General features: G+C 33.9%; 2 protein-coding genes and 1 long non-coding RNA gene across 5 annotated transcripts in view; 1 reads left to right on the top strand and 2 right to left on the bottom strand.

Annotated features, from left to right (window-relative positions):
- LOC115453935 (diacylglycerol lipase-beta) overlaps positions 1–27775 on the top strand; it is a 79040-nt gene that overhangs the window by 8575 nt on the left and 42690 nt on the right. Inside the window, exon 1 of one of the 3 annotated variants that reach the window (XM_030182672.2) lies at positions 6773–7226. The exons of 1 other annotated variant lie outside the window; for it this stretch is intronic. The gene's annotated coding sequence lies outside the window, so the exon portion shown is untranslated. Of the gene's footprint in view, positions 1–6772; positions 7227–27775 lie in introns of those variants that run through there. One more of the 3 variants, XM_030182688.2, reaches the window with a different exon arrangement.
- On the bottom strand, positions 6748–9178 carry LOC119189608. The gene is made up of 3 exons (XR_005112512.1): positions 8326–9178; positions 7673–7833; positions 6748–6850 (listed from the first exon to the last, which is right to left on the bottom strand). It is a non-coding gene; the product is annotated as an uncharacterized LOC119189608 (long non-coding RNA).
- On the bottom strand, positions 16057–17431 carry LOC119189553. The gene is made up of 2 exons (XM_037439579.1): positions 16974–17431; positions 16057–16810 (listed from the first exon to the last, which is right to left on the bottom strand). Exons 1-2 carry the CDS (start codon positions 17429–17431, stop codon positions 16057–16059), a joined length of 1212 nt encoding a protein of 403 aa, XP_037295476.1.

Raw genomic sequence — 27775 nt, 5'->3', positions numbered from 1 at the left:
ATTACACTTACTATACTAACAAAGTAAATGGCTTGAATATTACATTATTAATAAATTCCCTACGTAGTTTGTTTTTGTAAAGTGTCCTCAAGCTAACAATGTCTAGAAAAGAAAGAATGCGTAGAAGGTTCAAAGAATAAGAATATGAAGGTCACGTGTAAACTAACAGCAAAATCCTGGCTGCTCTGTCCAAATAAATAACTTATAAAATATGTAGGCTCGGTACAGGATTGAGGACTTCTTCGTGAATAACGCAGCGGTTGACAATTGCCTGGAATTGGGCTGAGTTTTGGCAGAGCCGTGATGGTTTCACGAGTTGTCAGCTGGTTCTCTCTCTGCCTGGCTACTATGAAGTGAACTCAGTGCCGTCTTGGAACTCCCTTGTGATTTTACTGATAAATGTTGCGGTTTTGTTATTAATAATGTAACGTAGGTTCTGTATAGTGATTTGTACCTTACGTACTGGCTTTAACGACGATTCTTCATTTGGACGAATATCTACTGATGATTTTGAAGATCGAGCCGACAAGTATATGTAAATGTTTATATGCTTTAATCACAAACCACTACGCTGATGTAACGCGCTAGGTACCTATAACAATGTAAAAGCTAAAGTAATTATTGACGCGCCAAAGGTACTGGTATGAGGGAAGAGTAGAAATACCTACTTGAGCTTCATGACTCAAAGTACAAAGCATCTTATTTGTCTTATAAAAAGTTCTACAAGTTATCTCTTCAAATGGGTTCTCTGGCACTTTATTTAACAAATATTGTATTCAAGGTAATCTAAACGGAAAGAACACTAAATTAATAAAGGTATCTATGCTATTTTCTTATAGATCTATTCATATCCAAAATAATATCATTAAAACAAAAAACTTATTACTTACGTGTCGAAGAACCATTTTCTGGTTTGGACCGTTTCTTCAAACTGGCTATTGATTGCTTTTTCGAGCGGAACTCTAAAGCGCGGTTTAGACTACCAAGAAAACTTGCGTGTTATCTTCCGCATGCGAATTTTATCGTAAAAAAAGTCATGAAAAACTTACTTCGGCAAATTCCGAAGCTTGTAGGACTTGCGGCAACTCGCATGTGTATAGAATTATTGAAATAGTCCCACTAGTATGAAAGAATCTCGAAGTTCTTGCACAATACCGCAGAGAACTTGCTAGTCTTAACCTTTAAACCGATTTGTAACGGACATTTCAACGCTTGGAACAAAGCGCACTTCATTAGTATAAAAAACAGTTATATTTATGTCAATCAGCCTATTCCCGTCCACTGCTGAACATAGGCCTCCCCAAGTGAACGGAACTATCTTAGTCTTCGGCTCTCATCCATTCCCTATCCGTCGTCTTTTTCAAGTCGTCTGGTTCCATCATGCGAATCATGCGTCCTACATTACGCCTATCTGATTGCGATCTCCACTCCAGCGTCAGCTGCATTAACGGTTCGTCAGTATAGTAACGTATGTTATATATGTTATATTATGTTATATAATATATGTTAATGTTACATATATATTATGTTATATAATATATATTAATGTTTAAAAATAAATTATGTACTTATACTTAAGCATTACTCAGATTTAATTTTACTATGAGCATGAAATTATAATAATAATATGTCCAAACAATATTTCTATATTATTATTAATTAGGTGGTCCAATATCAAAAGAGAACAACTGTTTATACTTATACGTCAGTGTAATAGAAAAAATACATAAAAAAACTTAAAATGCAATCTACGTTTCAATTTTAGTCAGCTGCGAAATCTGCGCTGCCATTGACGTCAGTACTTCACAACTTGTTATGCACACGGCAAATAAAGTGCTAATATTTATTTAAGTTGAAAAATAGACTAAATAATGCTAAGTTAACAAAAATGGTATTAATTTACACGTTGTAACTACAGTATGTCTGCATATTACATCCAGATTCCAGATGACAAAAATAATTACATAAATTAAGTCACAAGTCAGTGTCACAACTCACAAAACCTAATATTTTAATGAAACGCAAACGCCGTTGTTCAGGCGGTGATTCCATTATAAAACGAGAGACCGATATGATTTGAAATCGTCACCAAGACAAATATTTCTGTGAACGAGTCCACGCTAGCGAAGAAATCAATTTTACTCACATCAGACTTTTCGAAACCGTAGTCTATGATATTTTTTAAGAAGCTCTTTGGTTGGTATTCAGTCTTCGGGAATTTTCTTTAGTCTATAATGTATGGTAATGCGAATCATATTCTAAGCAGTAGCGTAGCTTGCTACAGAGGGGCCCTATATCTATTTTGTTTGGGGCCCTTCAGGACAGTACGAACTTTTGGGCGCCCGCTTAGTTTAAGTAGGTATGGGCCACGTAGGGCTCCAGAGCTAGGGGGCCCCGTATAACTGATACGGCCGATACGACGGTAGCTACGCCCCTGATCCTAAGTCCGGCGTAAATCGGGGCAACAATTGGCTTAACTTCATAATAATGATAAAAGACTTTCTCACCTGGGGTTGTTAGACCTGACACGTGTATATAACTTGACAATGACCTCAAATTGTTTCTCGAGGTCAAGGACCAGTCTTATTACAGGCGCTTACGAGAACACATTCATAGAATAGTGGAGTGGAATAAGTCATCAGAGCAAGTGCTAAATCAATGCTCAACTATGAGTTTTATCGCCGCATGCCCTTGTACCTTATATTTACAAACCTGCAGTATGCGAACAGCAATAATTAATGTTTCTTTGGATCTGAAATATATGTCTAAAAGGTAATGAAACCTAGGTTTTATATTGACATTTGCGATGGTTCTCCAACTTTACCCTAGCTCTTCGCTGATGCAGCGTGATAAGCTAGGCCGAAATCATTAAAAAAAATTGCGTAGTTATCGGTATAATTAAGTCGTTATGTAACTAGTATAACAAGATGCTACAATGTTGATACCTGCATTATATTTTATGAGATAATATCAAATAAGACGTGGAGGCAATTCATATTAACGGTTTATCTAGCGAAGTTACTGCATAGTATGGAACGTAAACCTGCTGTTTTGTGCCGTTGTGTATCCCCGTGTGGGTTAACTTAGAATCAGAAGTTCTTCACCCCCAGTTCTTTCTATTCGCCAGAGACTCCTCTCTACGTGGCACTTAGCACTTATCACAAGCTAAGTCAATTTAAATGCCTTTGAAAGATTTTCAAAATGTATTATAATTATACTTAGACGTAATTTCATTTATCATAATGACGAAAGTTAGACTACTCTTCCCCGCGTGGAATATTTACCCAACCAAGTTTTGTTCCATTCAAAGGCATAAAACTGTTGATGTAATAAACAAATAAACGCACCTAAAATAAATATTCCACTTACAAAACGTGAGCGAAAATCGTTGATGTAATATTTATAGATTTACACATATAGCAGCGGTGACATAACCGCATGCTGTTGACTTTGAAATTTGGACTGCTTAAAATAATTTCTAAATCTAAATTTCTTGACTCGTTTAAGTTCGAGGTGAATTTGATTAGTTTTAGTCATTCAGTTTTAACGACGCGGTTGCATTTATGTTGTTTACACGGCACCCAAGTTCTTGTATTGTTATCAATAGACCAAATATTAAACTAAAATATTTATTAAATCATATTCTTGAAAGTAGAAGCAATAAATTTCACCGGTATTTAAAATCGTTTCCCATTAAAATCAGATCTATTACGTAGCTAGAATTTATTCCAGTATCTTTAGATAACTTTAATATAATAATAAACAAGACGTGTGCAGTTTTTTTAGACTTTGGCTTTGGTGACACGATCAAGAAAATTTTCCACAATTAAAACTGTTGTTATAAGTTATGATGGTTTTGGCAAATCACTTGGCCAATCTGCGATTATTAGGTAGTGCTTATGAATGTTTTTACTCGTTATCTTTTGTTAATTCTACCGCTCTGTTATTCTTCTCTTTGTCTATGGCGCAGGTAAAGAAAGCTAACAGTATAAGTGTTATGACATCAATGACTTTGTTGTAGCGTTTCCTGCATTTAATAACATTGCCAGAGATCCAACCATCCCCATACCTTATATTCTTTCTATGAATGTGGCCAGTACGCTGCCTGTCCACGATTTCACAGGTAATATACGAAAGTGGCGTTTTTTGTTATATTTTTAAGACAACCTATAAGTATTGAACTGACTTTATAATTCCTGAGATTTTACGTTTAGTCTCTCAGTGAAAGGAAAGGCTTCGTTTTCTTATAATATCTAACTTTTAATTCTGTATATAAATTTGAAAGTAAGTAAATAATAAAATAATATTGATAATAATAACAATGACAATGTACATTCCTTTATCTCTTACAACGATAAGTTCCAGATGTTTCTAATATACGTAAGTCAGGGTGACGTTTTTCAACGCAATCTGCCAATTATACGTTTTATCTTTTCTTATCAAAATACCAAATATGGGCGAGTACTAATGTAAATTTATGCATGCATTCGAATAAATACCTCTAGAATTTGTATCTTCAACAACTTAAATAAAAATATAGATTTTATGTGTTCCAAAAACGTTCAAGTGAATCGTAACTTTGATTTATTTTGCATTTAAGTGAGAAATTAAAGTGTTGATGAGATTAAAGTGATAAATTCTTCATATTAATCAGAAAACAGGTGGAATTTATGCTGATCAGGTTCCGAACACAATGGGGTAAATGCTTGTATTCTGCTACAAGGTTACGGTGTGGTTGTAAAATTCTATTGTGTTATAGAACTAATAGGGATTTTTATTTTGTACATTTTATTTTGATAGGTACTTACGATAGGTCAAAGTGTGGACAGCAACCACACCTTCATACTTTTTTTTAAGAATTTACTACCTTATACATTATAATAAAAGCAAATTTGCGGCCAATACCTCTGTCCATATAGATAGCGGCGATAGCCTAGTTGGGTGTGGAACGGACTGCCGAGACGAATGTCCGCAGGTTCAAATCCCAAGGGCACACACCTCTGACTTTTCTAAAAAATCATGTGTGTATTCTTTGTGAATTTATCGTTCGCTTTAACGGTGAAGGAAAACATCGTGAGGAAACCTGCACATCTGAGAAGTTCTCTATAGGAATTTCGAAGGTGTGTGAAGTCTACCAATCCGCACTAGGCCAGCGTGGTGGACTAAGGCCTAATCCCTCTCAGTAGTAGAGGAGGCCCGTGCTCAGCAGTGGGCAAGTATATAATATAGGGCTGATATTATTATTATTATACCTCTGTACATCTATAGTTGACTTTATGAGCCACCCACGCTTTCATTTCTTATTGAAATGGCGTGATGGCTTAATTGGCATATTCTGTCTACTCTCTATAGGTATTAATAATTACTAATGAAGAACTACTTGTTTTTGGCTACTGCGGCATATCTTTACGGAAATTAAGTAACCATGTGCAACCCCGCCGACTTCCTAACTCCGAGTCGCGACAGATTAATTTCATGACATAAAAATCCAGTCAATTTTTTTTGTCGCAATCCATGATTTAAACGCCTTACCTTTGGTCTGGGCCAGCAATACTCAATAGATCAACGCAGCAGTAGAAACACATAAATAATTCTATGAATGCAAGACGTGAATTACTTCAATAATATATAAAATAAAAGATGCAAAAATTCCCTATCTGACTAACACATGAGGTATTCGGTATCAGTGACGTCCAGTGACACATTGCAACTGACAAATATTCATTTTCAAGAAAATTATGTAAATACTGTTTTTTTTTATATTTTTCATGACAAGTCCGTGCAATATCACTTATTCCGTCTTCAGGGGCATATACAATGATACATTATACATGTTATTGTAATTACGGTCATTATCAGTAAAAAAAAAACAAATTTCACAGGCGCTAGGCGTATAGGTAAACAAAAAAATCATCTATTACTTACGCGGCATCATAGTTATCCATCAATTAGAAGACCCGTAATTGCAAACAGACCGATTAGACCTCAAAGACGGAATAGGGCCCCCTGACTATAATATGACGTATAACTATCGAAGACAAAGAATATCAAGTACTTATTAATCCTTGACTTTGAATGTAACTTTCATCGCAATTTTTATTGCGTTCACAACACGGGCTGTTATTATTGTTGTCTACATCAATATTAATACACGACGGATATTAATGTATTGTGTATTGTCTAGTTATTTCATTAGTCCTGATAATGTGGATTTTTACATTTATTTTTGATAACTTTTATATGTTATATTTCTTAACACCAATACTAAATTACAAAATTATAATAATTTATAGCAGCAGTCTTTGCTCTGGTGAAGTTATTTAACTCATATCTTAAGTAGGTGAGTACTTATAATAGCCGCAGAGCATTGCACAAAAGTTGAGTCATAAGGACAAAGGACATTAAAAATACGCAGTAAGCTTTTTGTTATTTTATAAGTTTAGTATGTTTTTAACCATAAAAGAAACTCTACAGCCATTTTTTATCTTAATTTTATGCAATAGATTCCTCAATAGAATCTTGCTTGGTCTGTCTTAAAAGATAATGAATACGTATTGGTAACGTCACATTAATTTTGCAACGCAAGCAAAATGTGCAGTCGTTAAGGTAACTTCTCTATCTTCGAGTGTCATTTAAATGGTCTTCATGTCTTACTCTATCACGTAGTGCGGAGGTAAGTCGGAGCGAATAGGAAAATTTGATTCGACGGTAAGTTGCTTGCGATATGCTCGGCGGTCGGCTCAACTCGGCATAGTTCGGTGAAATCGCGCGGTAGTCGGTGCCGGCTTCTCGACACAGAGTAGCTGTGCTTGCAGTGACACCGTTCGATACGGTAAATCGCTTGTAATCACTGTAAACAAATACTCATTTGACATAGAGATATTTCTTCAATGAAAACAATAATACGGACACTATAAACAGTTACTGTTGAAGTGTCAATGATTCTAACGCGACGATTACTAAATAATCTAGTCGGCCGTCCGCAATGATTTTGGAAACATAAGCCAGGTTGTAAATTGGTGTTTAAAGTGAAAGCAGCTGGTTAGAAGTGTTATATTTACAGTGTGTAATATATGTTCCGACCATCTTTAAGTAACTGGACCGTCGGAATATAATGCATTATGCACTTGAATTTCGTGAGCCGGTGTTAGCCTGCCGAGCTTGCCGTCGTCAAGTCGGGGCTCATTGATTCGTGTTTATTGCCCTTGTATGTCCTCGCTATAAACGTAAGTAAACATTACGTTTGTATTAGTATTAAATGGTCTTATTCTTAGTAACGTACAATAATAGATCGGTGAAACAAAAAGTATACTTATCTCATGCTTTGGTATTGAATCGCTATATTATTAAAAAAAATCTGAAACAATTATTTTCAATCGTCGAGAGGAAAATTTAGTTAGAAAATTATACAGGTATTACTTACTCTTCCTTATCAATTAAATATGTACTTATTTATGTTTTTTTTATTCAAAATACAATAAAAAATGCGATGATATTATTCTAGTTCATTTTAGCGCCAAACACAGATTACTGTTTTCACCCGTCTTCGACTTTTATAAAGCAACAGCAGGAAGGTATTAACATTTAGATGTCAAAGTCGCATATTTATTACTAGAGATAATATTAATAGTATTGTCGAAGCGAAACGAAAAAAGTATTTAATTGTACTTACGACATAAATGAACACTTTTCTTTTTATTTTGTGTATCCAAATTTTGATTTCGCCATTTAAGAAGGATAAGCACTTCGTCGCCGATTTTAGCGACAGAAGGTCCTTTGGCTTCACTACGGAGTAGCGTCAGTTTTGATTATGAAAAATCAATTAAATCCCCACTTTAAAAAAGAGTAAATATATGTTTTATCTGTTTTTAACATCAATATGAGGCTATTTAATATCATAATAATTCTCAAGATTCATAATTTTATTTCTTGTAATCTTATTTATATTTACTCTGTTAGTCATTTGAAATTAAGTAGTAAGTAGGTATGTTCGCTATCGACATTTAAATAAATTTAAAGACAGTTTTATTTTAGATAAGGCAATTAAAAACTTGGACATGTTCTTAAATCTATAAAAGTATCTAAAATGAAAATTGTACGAAAACAAAAATAATTCATTGATTTAAAAAATGTCAGACATATTGTAGTGATTTAGCATAATATTGATGATAATAAAGCGGAAACTATGTATTCCGTCATTATAATTCTTTTATTTGGGAAACGTGTTGTGGGCTTTGATTGGAACACATCACTTGAGTTCAGTAAAGTGTATTTAAAATAGCAATGTAAAATAACAAACAGCAAAAAAAATACAATAAAACTTACCAATAGTCCATTGTTTCGAAGGTGCTTACTGCATATAATATCTATGTAAACCTATTTAATGGAAACACTTTCCAGAATACTTATATCTTGTAGTCGAGATAATATTCATTACTAATTGCCTAACCGCCTTATTGGCTTAAATGCCGCCGGCTTTCAGTGTTACCACAGAATAGTTATTGATATTTACTACATTTTGTTACCCACAAAGCCTTGATTTCGGTTTGACAAGTATTTGTGTGTTACGGTGCCCACAATGTTTATATACGTTTCCTAATATAAATTCCGATATAAGATGCCTTCAAATAAATAAAATACGAGTCTATTATGGATTTATTATGAGTAACCGTATTAACTTTCGATTATGTATATTATTCCGAAATTTATAGGTAGATATCAAACAGTTTTATTTATTCAAAATTTTTTGGCCCAAGTCACAACGAAATTCACGATTACACCCAAAAAATTTAAGTAAATTATGCCCTGGATACATTCCCTACTAAAATAATTGTCATATGAAATATGTTTGACTAATATTAATTCTTTATTCATACTGTAGTGTATGTATTTATATTTCATATAATAAACAAGAGTTTAAATAAAACTATTCGAGCTATTAGCGTATATGTAGGTATTTATTTGATATAAGAACTAACGATTTCCTTGTATTATTTTCCATTAATTGATAGTTATGAATCTGCCAGCAATAAAACTTACGTTTTAAATTGTTAATTAAAGCTATGGAACGTTATATTAATACGCAACAAAATATAAAATTTTAGATTTTAGATTTCATGAAGATGTGCATTCATAATGTATCTAAGGATTTTAAATCGCTCTGTTATGACCTATTAATGTAGGGGAAATGATGTAATCTATTATTTTGACTAATCATTGCATAGGTGAAGTTATGTGTAGTATGTGTATAGGTAAAACTACTGCCCGTCTACTGCTTACCTTTATAACTTCTGATATTTAAATTCTTAAAGAATGTTTTTTTTTATCGAAACATATGTATCCATAATAATGTCAATTCATACTCGTACAAATATAGATTTCAAATATTAATAACTCGTAAGTATTTAAATGAAATGTTATAGGAGATGTGTCACTGTGTAACAGTGTGCAGTACGGAAGGGAGTATTTGAATTATTACATGACAATGAGCATTCACAGCCCTAAAGTAAGGACAGCTGATGGGAAGAAACGAAGGATAAAAATACGCTTCTAGTTTCTAAAGATGGACGAGGGGAGCACAAAGATATTATTATGATGTTAAAATTACATTTTCCTATGTCTCATTATGGTTTAACAATTTAAAATTTAAATATTGCTTCAAATATTTTAATATATAATATTGCTCACTGTGCTAAATGTTATCTTAAAACATCTCTTGAATAATATAGTTTTATCGCAAACGTTCGCATTTAAGTACCTACCTATATAATTAAACTTATGTAAATATAATTCTAAATAATGCTGTTTTATAGCGTTACACAAGTAAATTTACAAAAATGAAGTCTTAAAAATCCATTTTTGAATTTAATAACCTATTTTTATGTTTTTAATATTAGTCTTAGTAAGTACCTATGTAATAAGCAACTATTATTCATACATTATAATGTGTGTAGACTATACATAATAAATGTATTTTTAAATTTCGACACTATACTGTAGAGTTGGTAATTTTTAATAAGACATCAAACTAGATGAAGATCCATCTTCTGAATGAAAAAGAAAATTAGGTTCTTTGTAAGGTATTATTTATTCAGTAAAACATTCCTTACAGGGAATTGGTACATCTAAAATTCACTTTCATTAGACATGTGAAAACTACGTGTACTTTGCAGAGTAAAAACTAAGAACATTTTTTATAAAAGCGTGATTCACATGACTCTCATTTAATAGCAGCGTACTTGGACTGTGAACCGCGAGCTCCTTCGTTCGATTCTCAGGTCGGTCAATTAAATATTGTGTGTTTTTAGATTAAAAAAAACACCTATTAGATTTAAATTCAATATGACGGGGCTAGTCCCACATCATGTGAGATGGATACAACGATGAAAAATGGTTGCACTATTTGCATAATATACAAACTCAAAGGCTAAATTTAGACTAATCAAGTCTCGCGGCAATATATTGCGTAAGAACTTTTAGATACGTGTAGATTAGCGGCAATATTTAAATAATTCTATACACCTGGAACTCGCCGCAACTTTACAGCTTGCTGAAATTGTGTACACGACAATGGTACACGGTAAATATCAATTGCGGAAGTTAATGCAAGTTTTCTTGCTAATATTAGCGTCGATTAAAAAGCGAAGTATATCAAGTATCTTGGCATACATATATAGGTATATCACGTCAAACAACCCATTCAACTTACTCACGAAGTGTAGCAAACCCATATAAATGAGTTCGCTCCAAAGTCAATAAGACTTCCATTTCCTTGATTATATTTAGATCGAACGTTAATATCTAAATTGCAACGCCGCGCTTTACGAATTCCATTAAAATAATTTTATTACAATTCCTTCCGAAAGCAGCGAACGTTTTCATTTATTTTTGTTCAGTAGCCATTTTATCCGTCTCGGTTACGACTTTATAAATTCAATAATGTTTTTTTGCCTTTAAATGTCATAGGGCATTATATTATTTCCATTTGTATTACGATCGCAAAGCTAAAATCAAGGAAGGAAACGGAAATCGTCAAATCGCAGGTAAATTCAATATATAGAGATGTCGGATATCCGGTTTTTGAAAAGTAATCAATATTAAATGCAAAATGTAAACCTATTGTATCATCTAATTCGCGTTAAGGTTGTTCAAATTCCAGTTTCTATAAAAAAATACATATAAAAGCATTGGGACCAGAAATTTTGTCCAACATTATTGGAAAGTAAATTGCATCGCTACGGTTCATGTGTGAAATTGTTAACTATTGTTCGTGGCACGAGCAATTATCCGCTTTCTTTACCATTGCAATAATACACAATGTTTGCATTGACATGTGCTTCCGACAACCGTAAAATTTTTAAACCATGTCAGTCGTCAGCTCTAACTATCGATAACTTTCTAGTTTCTGATATAAGGTTATCAAAAATCCTGTTTTGGATTCAATATTTTATAAAATTTAATACCTTGGCTAAATTTATAAAATTGTAATAATAAATCATCAATAAAATATATTGGAATAATATCAGTACGCTACGTAGTTTTCATTGTTATTATTTCTTAAAGTGAGTGGTTTGTCGTTGTACGAAGTAAATGCTTATGTTATGTCGAATGGAGTTACAAAACTAAAGTAAGAATTAAGTATTATAACAGTTATTTTCGCGTGGAGGTCCCTTTAATATTCCTCATTGACCACATCTCCAGGCGAATATGTCGGAATTATCAGCATCTTACGTAGTCGTACTTCGCGATGGCTTACTTCCACGCATAAAACATGGTTCCTGTATAGCATGAGGTACAATCAGGAGCATTGACAGCTACACAGTAAGTCTCCGCACGTCGAACATCGACTTTGATAGCAGCAAGGCCATTCTACCCATCTCAGGGATATTTTTAGCCGAAGAATAGTTCCGTAAATTATGAATTTCACTTTAAGTCTTTTTTTTAGGTGAATATAATGCAGGAAGTCTATGTAATATTCCAAAGAACTGCTTAACTAAAAATAAGCAACAACTGACATAGATAATCAAGGTGTCAAGGCAACAGAAAAATAAATACCGTGCTGCTACAACCTTGCAAAATTCTGTAAACAGTAAAAACTTTGATCGTTTAACAATGCTATGCGCGGTCACAGCGCGCTGCGCTTGCGCACCCATCAATATTCCAGTCAGGCTTACACGTGCGCGCGCGTGCGTTACAAACGATCATTACATGATATCACAACATCAACATGACATTAGTCGAAAACAATTTAGTTTTATGATTTGTAGCTTTTGACAGGATATACCTGCAAGAGGAACATTAAATGCTTCATCATTCTGTTTCGCGTATTAACATAAACTATGTACATAACAGACATTACAAACGACTTGATAAAGGTAGCAGGAACGCGTTGGATGCAGGCCGCTTGGCAGGTTCAGCAGTGGACTTTATGTGGCTGATGATGATGATGTACATAGTAAGATATAAGTCATACATTGATCAATAACGTAATCTTAGAACATTAATATATTCATAAGTTATAACTGTTGCCCTTATGAAATTATAAATCTCTCGGAATTGTTAAGTTATATTTTTATTTACCTTCATCCTATTTTAAATAGGCATTAGTTTATTCAATTGTAGCGTGTAGTAAACTATACAGGGGTGCATAGAATTAAATAAATAAAACTAGCCCGGCGTCTGAAATTTGTCCCGGATATGGCGATAGGCTCACTTCGTATCACGTCATAGGACGGAAGATGGAACACACACGAAAAGTGGGTGCTCTGGTGCACCTCAGCTTACCTCTTCGGGATAAAAGACGTGATTGTGTTTATTTTTAAATAAATTTTCATCTTTATTTATTCACGAGGATTAACCGCTATCGTAGGTTTTTGAGGTCCATTCTATACAACTTTCCCAGGTTTAATTTTGATTAAGCACATATGGATAGACTCAGGGACAGCCATGAATGGTCGCAAGTACCAAAACTGCCCCGATACATATTTTTGTGAGACCGCAAATAATTAATTTGGGCTGCGTTTTATAGGTAGTGGCACTGAATGTTGACAATAGATCCCAATTCTCATAACATGAGACTTTTAATGTGGAACGAGTATTATGCTAGATATTTATATAAACGGATCTAGATATCCAGTCTTATTTATAAATCATATTTATTGCAAAATCCGTTGCAATATATTCAATATTCATAAAGGTCCTAACTCGTTGTCCGCGACTACAAAGACTTCCTCTATTTCATTTAGTTACATCAAAAAGTGATTTAATTTAAATCATATCCAAGTTCAAAGAAAAGCAAAAAAGTACATAAATTAATTTAGTAAGGTTTTAGAAATATTACCGGCAATTATAATTTATAGTGCGTCAGACAGTTTTATCTAAGGTTGTCAACTTCCAATTATCAGTTCCGTGTGAAAAAGGACCTGCCAATTAAACTGTTACAGTTCAGGGTCACATACAAATGCATACGTATTATCATAATATTAAAATGTGTGATTCATGTGTTAGTAAAACGATTCTGTCTGTTGATATAATAGCGTGTTAGACTAAACTGGCATTATTATAAATACGCGTTGTATTTAATAACAAATCTTTGAAAATGATCACATTTGTTATTGTAATTAAAACTGTCAATAAGTTTGCATAATAATTTATAATAACAATAATTTCCATATATTTATATTATTTTATCTTCTACAATTAGTTTTCTGAATTAATTGCTTGTCGCATTGCAATTACAGATATCAGCCTTACTACAAGAGTTGTTCTTTAATTACAGCATAAGCTGGTACTTATCTAGGTCATAGAATCCGTTTGACTAAATCTGATTTGATTTAACATAAAGCTTTGTCTACTAAGTATGCTGTAATCACTTGGAATATTATATCGTTTATTGTATGATTAGCTCTATAATTTATCTGAAAGGTAGGTAGAGCTACAAATGCACTTAGGGTTTGCCAAAATTATTTAGATTCGGTAATGTGATATAAGGATAGCCCAATGTCCCGTCGCACACAAGATCTGACGTCGAAAATTCACGTATAATTTTAAATAAAATTACTGAATTTGTCGTGGAGATAGAGGCCTAAGCATAATTTCAATCCGTCATATTATATTTATTATATTAATGGATATTTAATCCACTTCCTAAGTATAAACACCTCCCTCTCCCTGCCCCCAAACTAACATTCTATGGTACAAGTATAAGTAGCCGCATATATAAGTATTATATATAAGTTGCCGCAGCTAGACAAGTGAGAAGATATTATTTTTATTCGATCTAAAAATTAGGTCTGGCAGCCCCCAATTCCTTTTTGGTATAAAAATTATTCCAACCCTGAACTTTAAAATAGGATTAGTTTACAATATTTTTTTGAGCTTGAGAGTAATTATATTATGCATTAATAAAGAATACTTGCTATGCAATAAATAATAATTAAAACATAAACCTAGGTAGTAGGTAAGATTTACAAGTCAACTTTAGATCGACTTATACACTAATATAACTAATCACGTATAATTTATTTGTTTAAATTAGGTGTATCAAGAGTTTATTGAATTGTTTATACAACGAACGTAAATTATATGATATCGTATTCATTGAGTATAGTAGCGTAAATTATATGATATCGTATTCATTGAGTATAGTAGTCGTAAACATTTAGCTACGTCACAAAATCTTGCAACGCATAGTATTTCTTTGATCATTGGATCAAAAGCTTCAAACCTGCGACCTCACAGACATGGTTTCATGCGCAACCTTCCGATAATGATCACAATACAACCAAATGTTTGTTATTAACAAAATATCAAAATGTATTTACGTTTACTATATATTTTAAAACCCGACTATTTACATTGAAAAGTCCGAGTGATGTTTTGAAACATTCATATCGAAATAAACTGATTGTTGTATGAAATCCCTTGATTTATTGACTACATCAGTTAAAGTTGTGATGCGTTTGGGTATTTGTTTACTAAACTCAATCCGTGGATACATTTGGACCGTATAACTGATATATGTTTACATTTTGATGTCTACGCGAACGCAAAAGCACTACTTATAAATATATAATAAAATACGTACGAGCAAAAACAAAGACTGAAGGATAATCTCGTCTGATCACGGCTGAGCTGTTTGAAAGTTCCTCGGAATTTCTGTGAGCGCTTCGTAGTTACCTGGCACGCGCTTGTACAAACTATGTTTCCCTGTACTTAAGTTTGGCATCAAGGGTTAAACCAACCGTCTACGCGAGAGAACATCTAACTTCATTTTTTTAGAATATTCATACATAAACAAGTTCTTGCTTTAGTTATCGAAGGTATGCAAAGGCGAAGATAACTGACGCCTATAAGTATTATCAGATTTTTAAGTCCCACGAGAAACGAATCTATTCTAGTATAAAGCATAAGTTCAAAAATCAGGTGTGCTAGGGAATAATAAAACGCGCAAATATCAGTTACTGTACCTATAAATCGATTCAAGTACGGCCAATAGGACAATACGTCTTTTCAGGCCACGTACCATATTATCGCACTGTCTTGATTTTTACGAGTTAATAAGAACTTCAACAAATTAGACACGTCAGGTATTATTAATGACATTACTACGGCCCAAATATTGTATTATTCGATTTTTTATAGTAGGGGGAAGTCCCCTAGTGGCGGACACCTAAGGTTATTTATAAATAAAACAAAAAATATTTTAGGAATGTTTATTAAATTATGACTTATATTAGATAACAAAGTTAGAAATCAAATTAAATTAACAAAAATGCAACCTCTGCTAAAAAATAATTAATACTATCAATCAAACTTTGGTAACAAAAATTATAATTTTAAAAAGTGGCACCTAGTACCGGACGAATATTTGTGCCATACCCCTAACACCGGACATTTCAAAATAACCTGCATCGATCACATATGTAGCCATCTCCACACTCTGGAATGTCTGCACATGCTTCATGTACCCACCCACGACAGGATGAGCACTGGATCCAGTCTTCGTCAGTGTCTTCTAAGCAAACTACGCAAATTGTTATGTTTGTGTTAGATGTTTCAGTTAATGGTTCTACTGCATTTCCTTTCTTTCCTTTGGCTTTCACGTTTTTCGCTTCTTTTTTCTTTGTCTACGCTCTTTCCTTTGGTTTTAATTCCTTTGGTTTGCTTTCCTTTACCTCCCATTGCTACTTCAAACTTAGATTTTATTTCCTTCTTTTTATCTTTCATGTTCTTTTCATTTTCTTTTTCTTCTGCCACTTTTTTGTATGGCGATGAAGTTAAAATTTCACTTCGTTCACTCTTTCTTTTTCGAGATGCTGTTCGTTTTTTTGCTGCGTCAGGCAACGGTGATAAGTTATGGATTATCTGAACAAGATCGGGAGCAGAACTTGTCGACGGTTTGGGACTTGTGGTTATAGGATCACTATTAGATTGTTCAGATTCTTTCATTTGCTCTTTTGTGATTAAGTTTGATACCACGACAGCTTGTTCGTTGTTTAGTGCATTCGATGCAGTTTCTGTTTGTTCTGGTGGTATATTGGTCATATCTGCAGGCAAATAATCTAAGTCAGAAAATAAATGCCTGTCAAATGGATGGATTCCAGTGCATTTGAATCCAGATACTGCAATATCCAATCGAGCTACTTTAATAAATGCCTCTTTTACCAAACCAGCAATGTCGTAATCCGTTATCCGACATCCAGCATTTATTCTCATCCACAAGTCGCATTGTAGGTTGTATGCGTCTTTAAATGGTTTCATAAATGTCCTGTCCAGAGGCTGAAGCTTGTGCGTAGTGTGTGGTGGTGAACTAATCAAGTGAATATGATTTTCTCTGCAAAAATTGATAACCGCCAATGTCTTGTGGCTGCAATGGCCATCCAGTAGAAGTAACACAGGGTTCTCTTTGGTTGGTTGCGTGTGTTTGACGAATATTCTTAGATATTGCAAAAAAAAAGTCACTATTCATCCACCCTTTTGGTTGGGCCACACCGATGCTCTCATCTGGAGCATTCATCATTAGCCTTTCATTCATTCTTTGCCTAGGAAATACGAAAAATGGGGGTATGAAGTGACCGTTAGCACTCATACAGAACAAAACTGTGATATTTTTGCCTCTCTCAGCAGAAGTGAGCTTACCTACTTGACGGATGGCTTTCGGAGCAAGAACTTTTTGATGTTCGTGCACGCAACTGACACCAGTTTCATCACAGTTATAAATTCTTGAGGGTGTGAATTTGTACTGTTTCATCAGCTTTTCAAGGTTGTCGTAGAATAGATCCACTTGTGGTTTGTTAAATCCTACGGCGCGCATCATGCTTGACGATTCCGGTGCTCTCAACGAAATGTCAGAATGCCTTTTCATGAAGTCGTAATAAAAATGTTTACCAGCACTGCCTTTTTCTTTATTAAATCGATGAGGAATCTTCATGACTTCCAGCTAAGTCGTATGCTAATTTTAGAAACTCCTTTTTCATGAGCGGCATGCATCTATTCGATAAATCTTTAATGTGGTCCACCAAGACTTGTTCATACTCTGCTGAGAAGGTGTTAGTGAACCTACCTAACTTTGGTTTCATTGTTACTTCTTCTCCTCGATTTAGGGCCTTTATTTTATCATGTATAGTGCTTTTAGGAATATTGTATCGCATTGCAGCTTGTCTTACACTCAGTTCTTTTGACATAACCTTATCAATAGCAGTTTGTAAGCTCTGTGGCTCCCAGGATCCTTTCTTTTTCTTCTCTTCCATTTTAATTATCTTTTTTCTTCTATACTCTAAAACAAAATTAAATAATTAGAATAAAATACGTCATTTCTTACAAGAAATATCGATATGTTTACTGTCCGGCACTAAGGGACGACTTAGTGTCCGGTGCTAAGGGACACACATTTTCGTTCATTAGGTGGTACCTACTAAAATTGTTTAAAAGATCTAATAATATTCTACCATTTTACGGATAACAATCGAGTACTGCTTTTATCTTTGAATACCACTCAAATGTAAATGCATAAATATACTAGAATTACTTACATTGATATTTAGGTGACGCCGTGATTTCGCGCCTAAAACAGCAAACGGTTACTCCAGCCGCGGCCGTGTGCGTCACTGGCGAGGCGCGGCGCGTGATCCTGTACCTGTGTGCCCCCCTTGCCCCTTTCACTTGTATTTTGAATCGAACTGCTTTATACTCGCTTGAATAGTACGAGTGTCCGGCGCTAGGTGCCGTCCGGCGTTACGGGACTTCCCCCTAAACTACTTTTTTATTAAAGAAGTAACTATTATTTTATTTATTTGGTAATTTAACAATAGTCACTTCCGCATATAAACCTTTATTAATTATTTTTTTTTGAGTAATAAAATACACATGTTTCATTTGGCACGTGATATGAAATAAATTTCCTTTTGCAAATTGAATTTTCGCGTATCGCAAGACATCTTCGTGTCATTTTCCTGGGGTTTTATCTTTTAAATATAAAAATATGGTGCTTATAGAAATTTTGGTAGGTATAGTGTTTTTGTAAAGGCTATTCTAATAAAACAGTGTTCAGTATGTGTATGCATTTGTTACATACTATGGAAAATTACCAAATTCTTTGCTACGAAATACTTATGAAAATAATAACATAATAACTAATTACCTTTGTATACCAGTTATTACGTTACAGTATAATAACACCAAACAACTTATTTACATGTCGTAATTATGCGAAGTGCGTAAAAAATTATCTCATTTTGTAAATTTCACGAAAAAACTTTAGAATACAAACATTTTTTTAGATTCTAAGGTATTTTTATAATGTACAATTTACATGACTGCTTTCATAATTTTGTCAACGTCATTTCCGTTGCTTGATGTAATAGCTAAAGGCACTATTGCCATATGAGGCATAACTCTAATATAGAACAAATCATGATTTAATATCATACAAGACTGATTGGGAAAGCCGTAAAGGTAGCTGCGATACTAATATGTCGATTTGATTAAGTTTACGGTAATAATACTTAATCTATTAATTTCTATCTATTTTCCGGCACGAATCTCCTATACTATGAGCGTTAAAATTGACAAAGTATTCACACGTAACTTCGATAAGTCAAAGGGTGCCTTGGGTTTTGAACGCGCGAACCGGCAGTCCGTTCCATTCACTCCTAGGCTCTTTAACAATAGTTAACTTAATATCACATGTAAATAATTTTATGAGGAAACTATACATAAAATAATTGTTTAGTTTACGTAGCGTGATGAGCATCTTGGAAAGTGCACGAACGAAGTAGGACAAGTGAAAGCTTAATCCATTTTGCAATCTTGATCAATTGTTGGATATCTTAGCATTTGCATTTATCGATAAACACGGCCAAGGCTCGTTCTGGAATGGATGGAAGTAGTTAATGAGTTAGCGATCTAGTCAAGAAAATTATAGAGTATGGTAATTATTCACTGATGATTGTACCGTTTGTACTGTGCTATCTAGTTATAGTTAGATAGGACTTTTAACTGGCCTTCTGTAAAGAGTACATGGATGTGGCCACTGAGATATTTTACACGGCATTTTGCTCCTCATATAGTCGAGATTAGTGATCTATTTATTTATTTATTAGCACTGCCACTTTGTACATTTATAATAACAATTATTATAGTTACTGATATGTACAACAAGTATGGCGTACATTACATTCGATATGTACATACGCTTTAGATAGAGTTATTTCTTCTGGTATAATTTAAAACGCCTTTTGATATCTTCAAGTTTTCCCTTTCTTTCCCGCGTAAACCATACAGAATTAATTACTTTATTCAAATAATTTTTAGAACACATTAAAAATGTCTCTATATATTTGAAAAATAAAAACAGCGCATTGGAAAATTATTGCGGTGTGGTACTTTGCATGTTTTAAAAACAAATCATCCATTTACGTGTTTACGAGTAAAGCACTCAGCCTATAATCGATTTGAAATAAAGTTATCGATTACAAATAAATTATACGTGTGTATACGAAGGTCGAAGTGGCTGTACAGTATCTTCAATACATCGTGTTGAATTTCATGAATTGTTTATTCAGATGATTCAGTATTTTTAGTTTGGTTTTCGGACTCGCAATATTCGAAGGACAAATTTGTATTAAATCATACGAAACTTAACATTTATTTTATCATCAAACCGTTGATTTAAATATTATAACAATTATTAATAAGATTTTTACAAACTATAGGTAAAGAACATTTGTGGAGATATCAAACCTCTTCACTCTAAATCTTCTGTGGGTTATTTTTAAATCTTGTATCGACGCTGATTGACTTTATCGTGTATTACAAATTATCTGATTAGAGTCAGAGGAATCCCCGAGTTACTGATAATATATTTTGTCAACATTTTTTCCAGAATTCAAATCCCCCTGTGTATTTTTATTCTAGAACTTGTTATTGATTTATGTAAAGCATAGATAATGAAATGATTTGTGCTTGATTACCTAACAAAAATAAAATCAACTTTTTAAACCTTCATATTGAATATCACTTATTCCTCGTAACTACCAGCATTTTTTCCAAAATAAATTAATGTTATTATTACTATTTTATTAAATGTATAGATTTAAATCTATTTGGATAGGGACGAGTTAATAATATATTAATAGTAACTATAATTTCCTTCCTTTTTGTTTTAGTAGGACTTTTATAACTACAATCAATTTGCAAAGTTATCTTAATACCTCTATGTGCTTTCTAAGGCTAAGATGTATGCAATTACAGCGCAAAATAACCTATAGCTACTTACGAAACTAGGTATGTTATACTAGTGACATAGTTGCGGTACCAAGCATTCATGCTAATTTAATTTACTGCCTTTAATTGGATTGGACTGTCTGTATTTGAGAAAAGATTAGCAAACGGCAACCAATAATATATTTACGACAAAATTTTATAGCACTACTTTTAATTTTTGTAAGATAGACCTAACGCGCATGCGGGTCAATTGGTTTCCACCGCCCGTACATGCCGGAGGGATCGAGAAAGTTCTTCTAGCCTTAAGGGAAGCGAATAGAGATTAGAAAGAGGATGAGGTTATTTGGACTGTATCATATCTCGAGCATCATACGAAACAACATGAAGTTGTTATTTTACTACAGTTTTCCATGAAATTGTGGTCTTATTTCGGTCGAGCCGGTCAATTCGTCCTGTAGATATAGACATAAGATATATCTACGCGTTGCTCTACAGCGAAATTGAACTTAGTTACGTATTTAGATTTTCTTTTGTCTCGAAAAACACACCGACTCACTTTTACTTCACAAAGCATTGTTCCAAAGTACTTCTTGAAAGGAAAATTCTTAGTATTTGCTACCAAAAACGGACAAATGATATTCTGAACTTTATATAACAAAGTTTAGTTCGAGGCAATACTTAATAGTTAAGTAAATATAACATAAAACAATTGAGTAAGTTATCTATACACATTATAGTTACTTATAATAAAATTAAATTTGGACTGTACATGACTGTGTTAAATGTGGACCCCTTGACCCTTTGTAATAAAACAAAGGTTCTAGGGGCCTATTCCGTCTACAGGGGCATATCCGTCTTTTCGCAATTACGTGATTTCTAAGTATACTACAGCTTTAATAGCCATGTAGGTTAAAAAGGGGATTTTTTGACTTTATTATCTATATGGCTATCGTAGTTGTCTTTCGAATAGAACGCCCGTAATTGCAAAATCACGGATTCTCAGCTATAGACAGAATAGGGTCCTCTGTTCTTAATTACTATAAGTAGTTGTATTCTGATACTGTTAATTTCCTATTTTTCTGGGATTATTAAATGTACCCATTATACATTCAAAACCGGTTAAAATTTAAAGTATTATTTTGATTTTTAGTTTATTTTACCAATACCGTATTTGCTTAAAGGCCCTGTAGCGTTATGACATGACTACGTGATGAAATTTTGTGTATCATCATCATTTCAGCCGGGAATCGTCCACAGCTGGATATAGGCCTCTCCCATCGAGCGCCACGGGGAGCGGTTCTGGGCCGCCCTTATCCATTGGACTCCGGCGATTTTGTGTATACTCGAAAATTATAAAAGTGTATTTTTTTGTTATTCTCATAATTAAAAGTACTTTACAGCTTAGAACATTATCGCCTTGGGCGATAAATTAAAACTTTCTCTTAGTGGGTATATTTCGTGATATATTGTAAGGATACATACAATGTTTATGCGTTCTTAAAACTACACTTTCTAACGCTTTATTCTATCCAAAAGGACATAAAAACGTAATCTGTCGTGATGATTCTCAATTACTGTTGAAAGTAGTTCAATCTAAAGTTTATACGATCATATAAGCTCTACTTAACTGCCTTTATGATCACATGATATCTATATTTCTATACTTACTATAATATAAAGCTGAAGAGTTTGCTTGTATGTTTGAACGCACTAATCCGAGGAACTATTGATACTAATTGAAAAATTATTTTAGTTTTGGACATCCCATTTATCCAGGCTATACTATTAGGGATATAACGCCACGCTGAGAACAAAAGGAGCGGAGCATTTAAGAAAAATGTTGCAACGGGGAAAAATTATTCCCTTTGAGAGATTCCGTTGCTTGCGCTGCATAAACGGTTAAAGTTACTCAACGATCATGTATGACGGTTGTTCCTTTTAAAAAGTTCTAAATAATATATTACAAAAACAAAGTTCTCGTCGCATCTGTTTGCAAAAACTATCCAACAAATTTCGGTGAAATTTGGTATGCAAATAGTTTGAGACTCTAGGAAAGACATAGGCTACGTTCAATCCCTGAAAAATATAAAACAGGATCATCCTGGAAAAACTTTTTTACGCGTGCGGAGCCAATGAGCAAAATCAGTTAGATCCAGCAATCTATATTAATATTACAATATGATAATTGCCGACTACTCAGATCAACTCGCAATGATTTTGTGTACAGGCGGCAAGGGCGCATGGATGTTCTGTAAGCAATGGATAGTGCTGTGCAAAACCGATGGTGTTGGTTTTGCGCCACACTTCAAAGGAATCATTGTGTACCGTGGCCGGAGGTGTTGTGTACAGTCGCTCACTATTCACTTCGTCACCAATTACTTCACCGCAGTCATGATTAGTTCGACGTCCATCGTAAGTGCTTCGCGAGGCAGCAATGAGGCGTAGATCATCGTGTGAACACCTTTTTAATAACTAGCGATGTCGGCCTTTCAGCTAATATTATGAACTGGATCCTTAAGATGACAAGAAATTTCGATGAAATTTGGTATGGAAATAGTTTACTTGACCATTAGGTATGGTATTTTCATCGTAAATATGAACCTGACTTGAGATGATAATGTGATTACTCATTGTGAAGTGAAATAAGCAGTGGTACAAGATTATTTTGCATGAGAGATAGGTCTTTAGTAAATACTAACCAGTTTGCCTTTTTCGTATATTTGTTGGATGAATGGAAAGAATTTAAGGTAATATTAGTTTAGGCTTAAAAGGACATGCCTTATTTACAGCCCCATTCATTTAGCCTCAAGTATAACGGCAAATATGGTATGATTTATTTATTGTTTAAGTACAAGCGAAGCGTTTTACTTCATCCTGTGAATGTTGTGTTAAATGGCTGTTAACCTTTTATGTAGGCGATGTCGTGCGAGGTTACACTGGAATCTTGGCGCTAATATTGCAAGTGACGTGAAATATTACGCTGCCACGACGTAACGTGGATATCATTGGAATTCTTTAGCTTCTAGAAATGCTTTCCATACCATCAATTTACACCACATTCAAAGAACGAAATTACTTACTTGAATAAAAATTGTGTGTTGCTGTATATGTTTATTATCGGCCTTAATGACAGTTGTGCAATATTTACGTTTGGTATAATAAACAAAACACACATCACGCGTTTATTCCCGAAGGGGTACGCAGAGGCGCAACCAGGTCACCCACTTTTCGCCAAGTGTGTTCCGTCCCATGATGTTATAGGGGGCGAGCCTATCGCCATATCGGGCACAAATTTCAGACCCCGGGCTGACACTGAGCAGAAAAACCCAAATATCACTTTGCCCGACCCCGGATTCCGGGGTGTATAATAAATTATTGTATAGAATTTAGAATAACAATCTAGCGCTCATTCAAATCACTATGGGCAATTTCATAAATTTATGGAAATAATGATAATATGTTTCTAATGACGGCAAAAAGAAACTTAAGCACTTACATGTCCAAGGCCCACAATAACTCGCCGCATCGATTTTTCATTAGGTTCGAATACGATTCGTAGTCACAAATTTAAAATTAAAGCCGATTATACTTTAGCATATCGAGGTCAAACGTCGGACGTATCGATTCCATCTTCAATTTATTAATTGACCAACTTATTGTATAGTATCGGGAGCGAGTCGCGTTGACAATACAACTGGACCAATTCATGGAAGAGAATATTTAAAGACTTTAGCTTCGAAATCCAACGATGTGAACTTCCACATTATATAAAAATAATATCAGAACTGTATTATATACTGTGACATGGCTGGGCAGGGACGTCCTCTACTACTAAGAGGGATTAGGCTTTAGTCCACCACGCTCCTAGTGCGGATTGGTAAACTTTGTACACCCTCCAAATTCCTATAGAGAACTTTTCAGGTGTGCAGGTTTCGTCACGATGTTTTCCTTCACCGTTAAAACAAGCGATAATTCACAAAGAAAATACACATCATTTTAGCAAAGTCAGAGGTGTGTGCTCTTGGGATTGGAACCAGTGGACATTCGTCTCGACAGTCCGTTCCACAACCAACTAGGCTATCGCCGCTTCATTCACATTCACAGTTTCATTCTTCGTACTACACATTGTAAACGAGTAATTGAGAAACTACTCGCTAAGTTATAACTATATTAGTAATGTAACTATATTAGTATGTAAGTAATGTTGAATTACTGAGCCTACTGCCGGTGTCGGATTTAAAATCTCTAATAAATTCAATTAGGTACGCCTTGTTCACAACTTTTGACTTTCATGCCTAAAATATGTATTAGAATATTCACACGAAATTACAAGAACAGTAAAAGTTTTACTGCGATTTTCTTCCAGTCTTATAATAATCTACCGTCATGAAATGGATTGTACGACTTAAATTTAGTTATTATTTAATAACTAAATTTACTAAATGAAGTATTATATTTAAATCGTTGATTTTTTGCATTTATTGGTATTTGCTAAATTTGAATTCTAAATCACAACATTCTCGTTCTGCCCTCGGGAAGCACTTTTATAATCACAATAATAAAAAATGTGCATTAATTTAATACATTTAAGTTACTTGCCAAATATTTCATCGAAGATAAGAACTTACGTTAATAATAAAATGCGAATCTATTAAGTTAAGTAATCCAACGATTGCATTGGTTAGCAATTTTTCATAGTCATATTACATAAGTCAAGTATTGATCTCGAGTAAGTGACATTGTCCTATTGGGAATAAATATCTTTAAACCTCCAATCTGAATCATAAAGATATCCTTATGTACCAGCCTCATAAAGCCTTCGTATACCACAGTAAACACTTTACACAAAATATTATTTATTCAAGGCATGACTGTTCACCGACTCGCCACAAAATTCAACGCTATTCACTTCCACATGAAGTTTAAGAGGAAAAACAGCATGGAATCATTCAAAGAACTTATTCCAATATGGCGAGTATTCAGGTCATGTGTTATTAGCACGTTAACACGTTAATTAACGTCATACGTCTGCAAAGAGGCGATTAGCGACTTATTGGGCTGAGAAATGTGCATCTTACGTAACGTTTTGCTGAAATGTCTAAAAATACGGAATTAGGACACGATGATAACCAGATTAATTTATAGCGGCATGAAATGCGCAGATTATATAAAACAAACATAATGAATGTGTGATGAGAGTTTATTAACACGAAAATTACGGGCGAGAAGGTACAAAAAAGTACGTGCCATAATATTGTTAATGCTAATATTACGAAAGTTCGTTTAATTGTACATTATATTATTTTAAATAAGTATTTTGAGTAATATGTACGTATGTGTTTGTTGCCTAAAAGATATTTTAATAGATCTTCAAACTATTCGGAGTCCCTGACGGGTATTGAAAATTGACGACAATACAATACCGAGTAGTACGGCTTCAAATATTAACATAGCAAATACTCTTCATTGCTATCCGAGGCAGATGCCATGCTGGCAACTGTCAAATAGAAACTATACAACAAATAGGCGTGTGATCAAGATTTGGAACCTTGGCAGTTACTCAATAGGTTAGATAGACTGAGTTTGTACATTGGTGTAGAATGTCGCTTAAACTTCAATGGTTATATCAATGAAACGCATTATGTAGAAAATAATAAGAAATATAATATAACCACTGTTATTGCGATGAATACGAAATCGACCAGAGTTTTCGTCTCACTAAACTCGAATTTAAATGCATTTATAAACCAAACGACTGGCCAGAGTGCATGTAAATGCGGTTTCGCTGTTCCAGTCACATTTATTTAAAACTCATTCGGGGGCCGGCGGGGCTCGTCATTTACAGCGACCGCACGAAACGAGCGACATTCAAAAAAGGTCGCGGAAAACTTCCAGCATTTGGGCGATCTCATTTCGCCAGGTGTAATGTTCGAAGCGGGCGTACTTCAAATATTAAACGAAGCTGTAGCAGCTCCCCGAGCCCATGCAAATTGGAAATACACAACCAGATGGCACGGATTCTCGACATTGGTTTCATGAGTATCTTAAAACAGTCTGCAAACTGGATCTAATTGCAAAATTAGAATTTAATTACTATTCTGATTACTAATAAGGTCAGTGCCTTATAGATGAAGATACTATCACGATTATATTATCAATACTTTAAAATGTAATAATTAATCAATAAATATAATCAGTCGTGTAATTTAGTCAAACATGTAAGTACACAAACAGGATATTGTTAATACAAGTGAAGACGCGTGGCCGATAAAGCATGATAATAAGATCTAAAACTAGATATAACGGTAAACAGGGGTCACGTGATTGCGATTGACCTAAACGTGAAGATTTCACTTTTTTTGTTATCGTCATCAAAACAATTAGCTCCATCGACTAACATTTATTTAAAAGCTGTTTTTTAATTTCATTGTATACTAAATTCTTTCTATTTACTTTATGTAAGTTCAATATTTATTAATCATAAACTATTGCACTTGCATGTCATAAATTTAATATAAGTTGCATAACATTTAAAAGTAATAATAAAAAAATATATGTGTCATCTTGGATATATTGCACGCATCAATAATATCGAATCCAACTATAGATGACAAGAAATTGATGTCTCAATCAAAGACTCGGCTTACCGAAACTTTGTGTTGGTGCGAAGGGCTTAAATTATTTATATCATTCTCATATTGCTCTCGTTTCGCTTGTGAACTTTGGCCTTTGGTTAACTTATATTATGCAAGGTAATCAGATTGCGGGCGCGGCGTGGGTAGACAGGGCAACAGTGTAATGTCTTATACCACAGACTATAGGTACCTATTTACTAATGTGTTACTGGAGCTGTAATCTCGGTATATTATTTTAACGATCGTTAAGTCCTGTCGAAGCCATTGAACGGTTAATTCCATCTCAATTTTATAAGTACCATTTATTATAAAATAATATTTGTACTTATACGTGTTTATAAATTCAACAATAAATTATAGTATTTCCTTCTCTTATATTGAAATGGTTTGCCTAATATAATTATTATGTTATACGA

This window comes from Manduca sexta, chromosome 17, assembly GCF_014839805.1.
Source record: "Manduca sexta isolate Smith_Timp_Sample1 chromosome 17, JHU_Msex_v1.0, whole genome shotgun sequence".
Taxonomy (NCBI): Eukaryota; Metazoa; Arthropoda; class Insecta; order Lepidoptera; family Sphingidae; genus Manduca; species Manduca sexta.
Note: the sequence above shows the minus strand (reverse complement) of the source record. Positions and strands in the feature narration are given on the sequence as shown.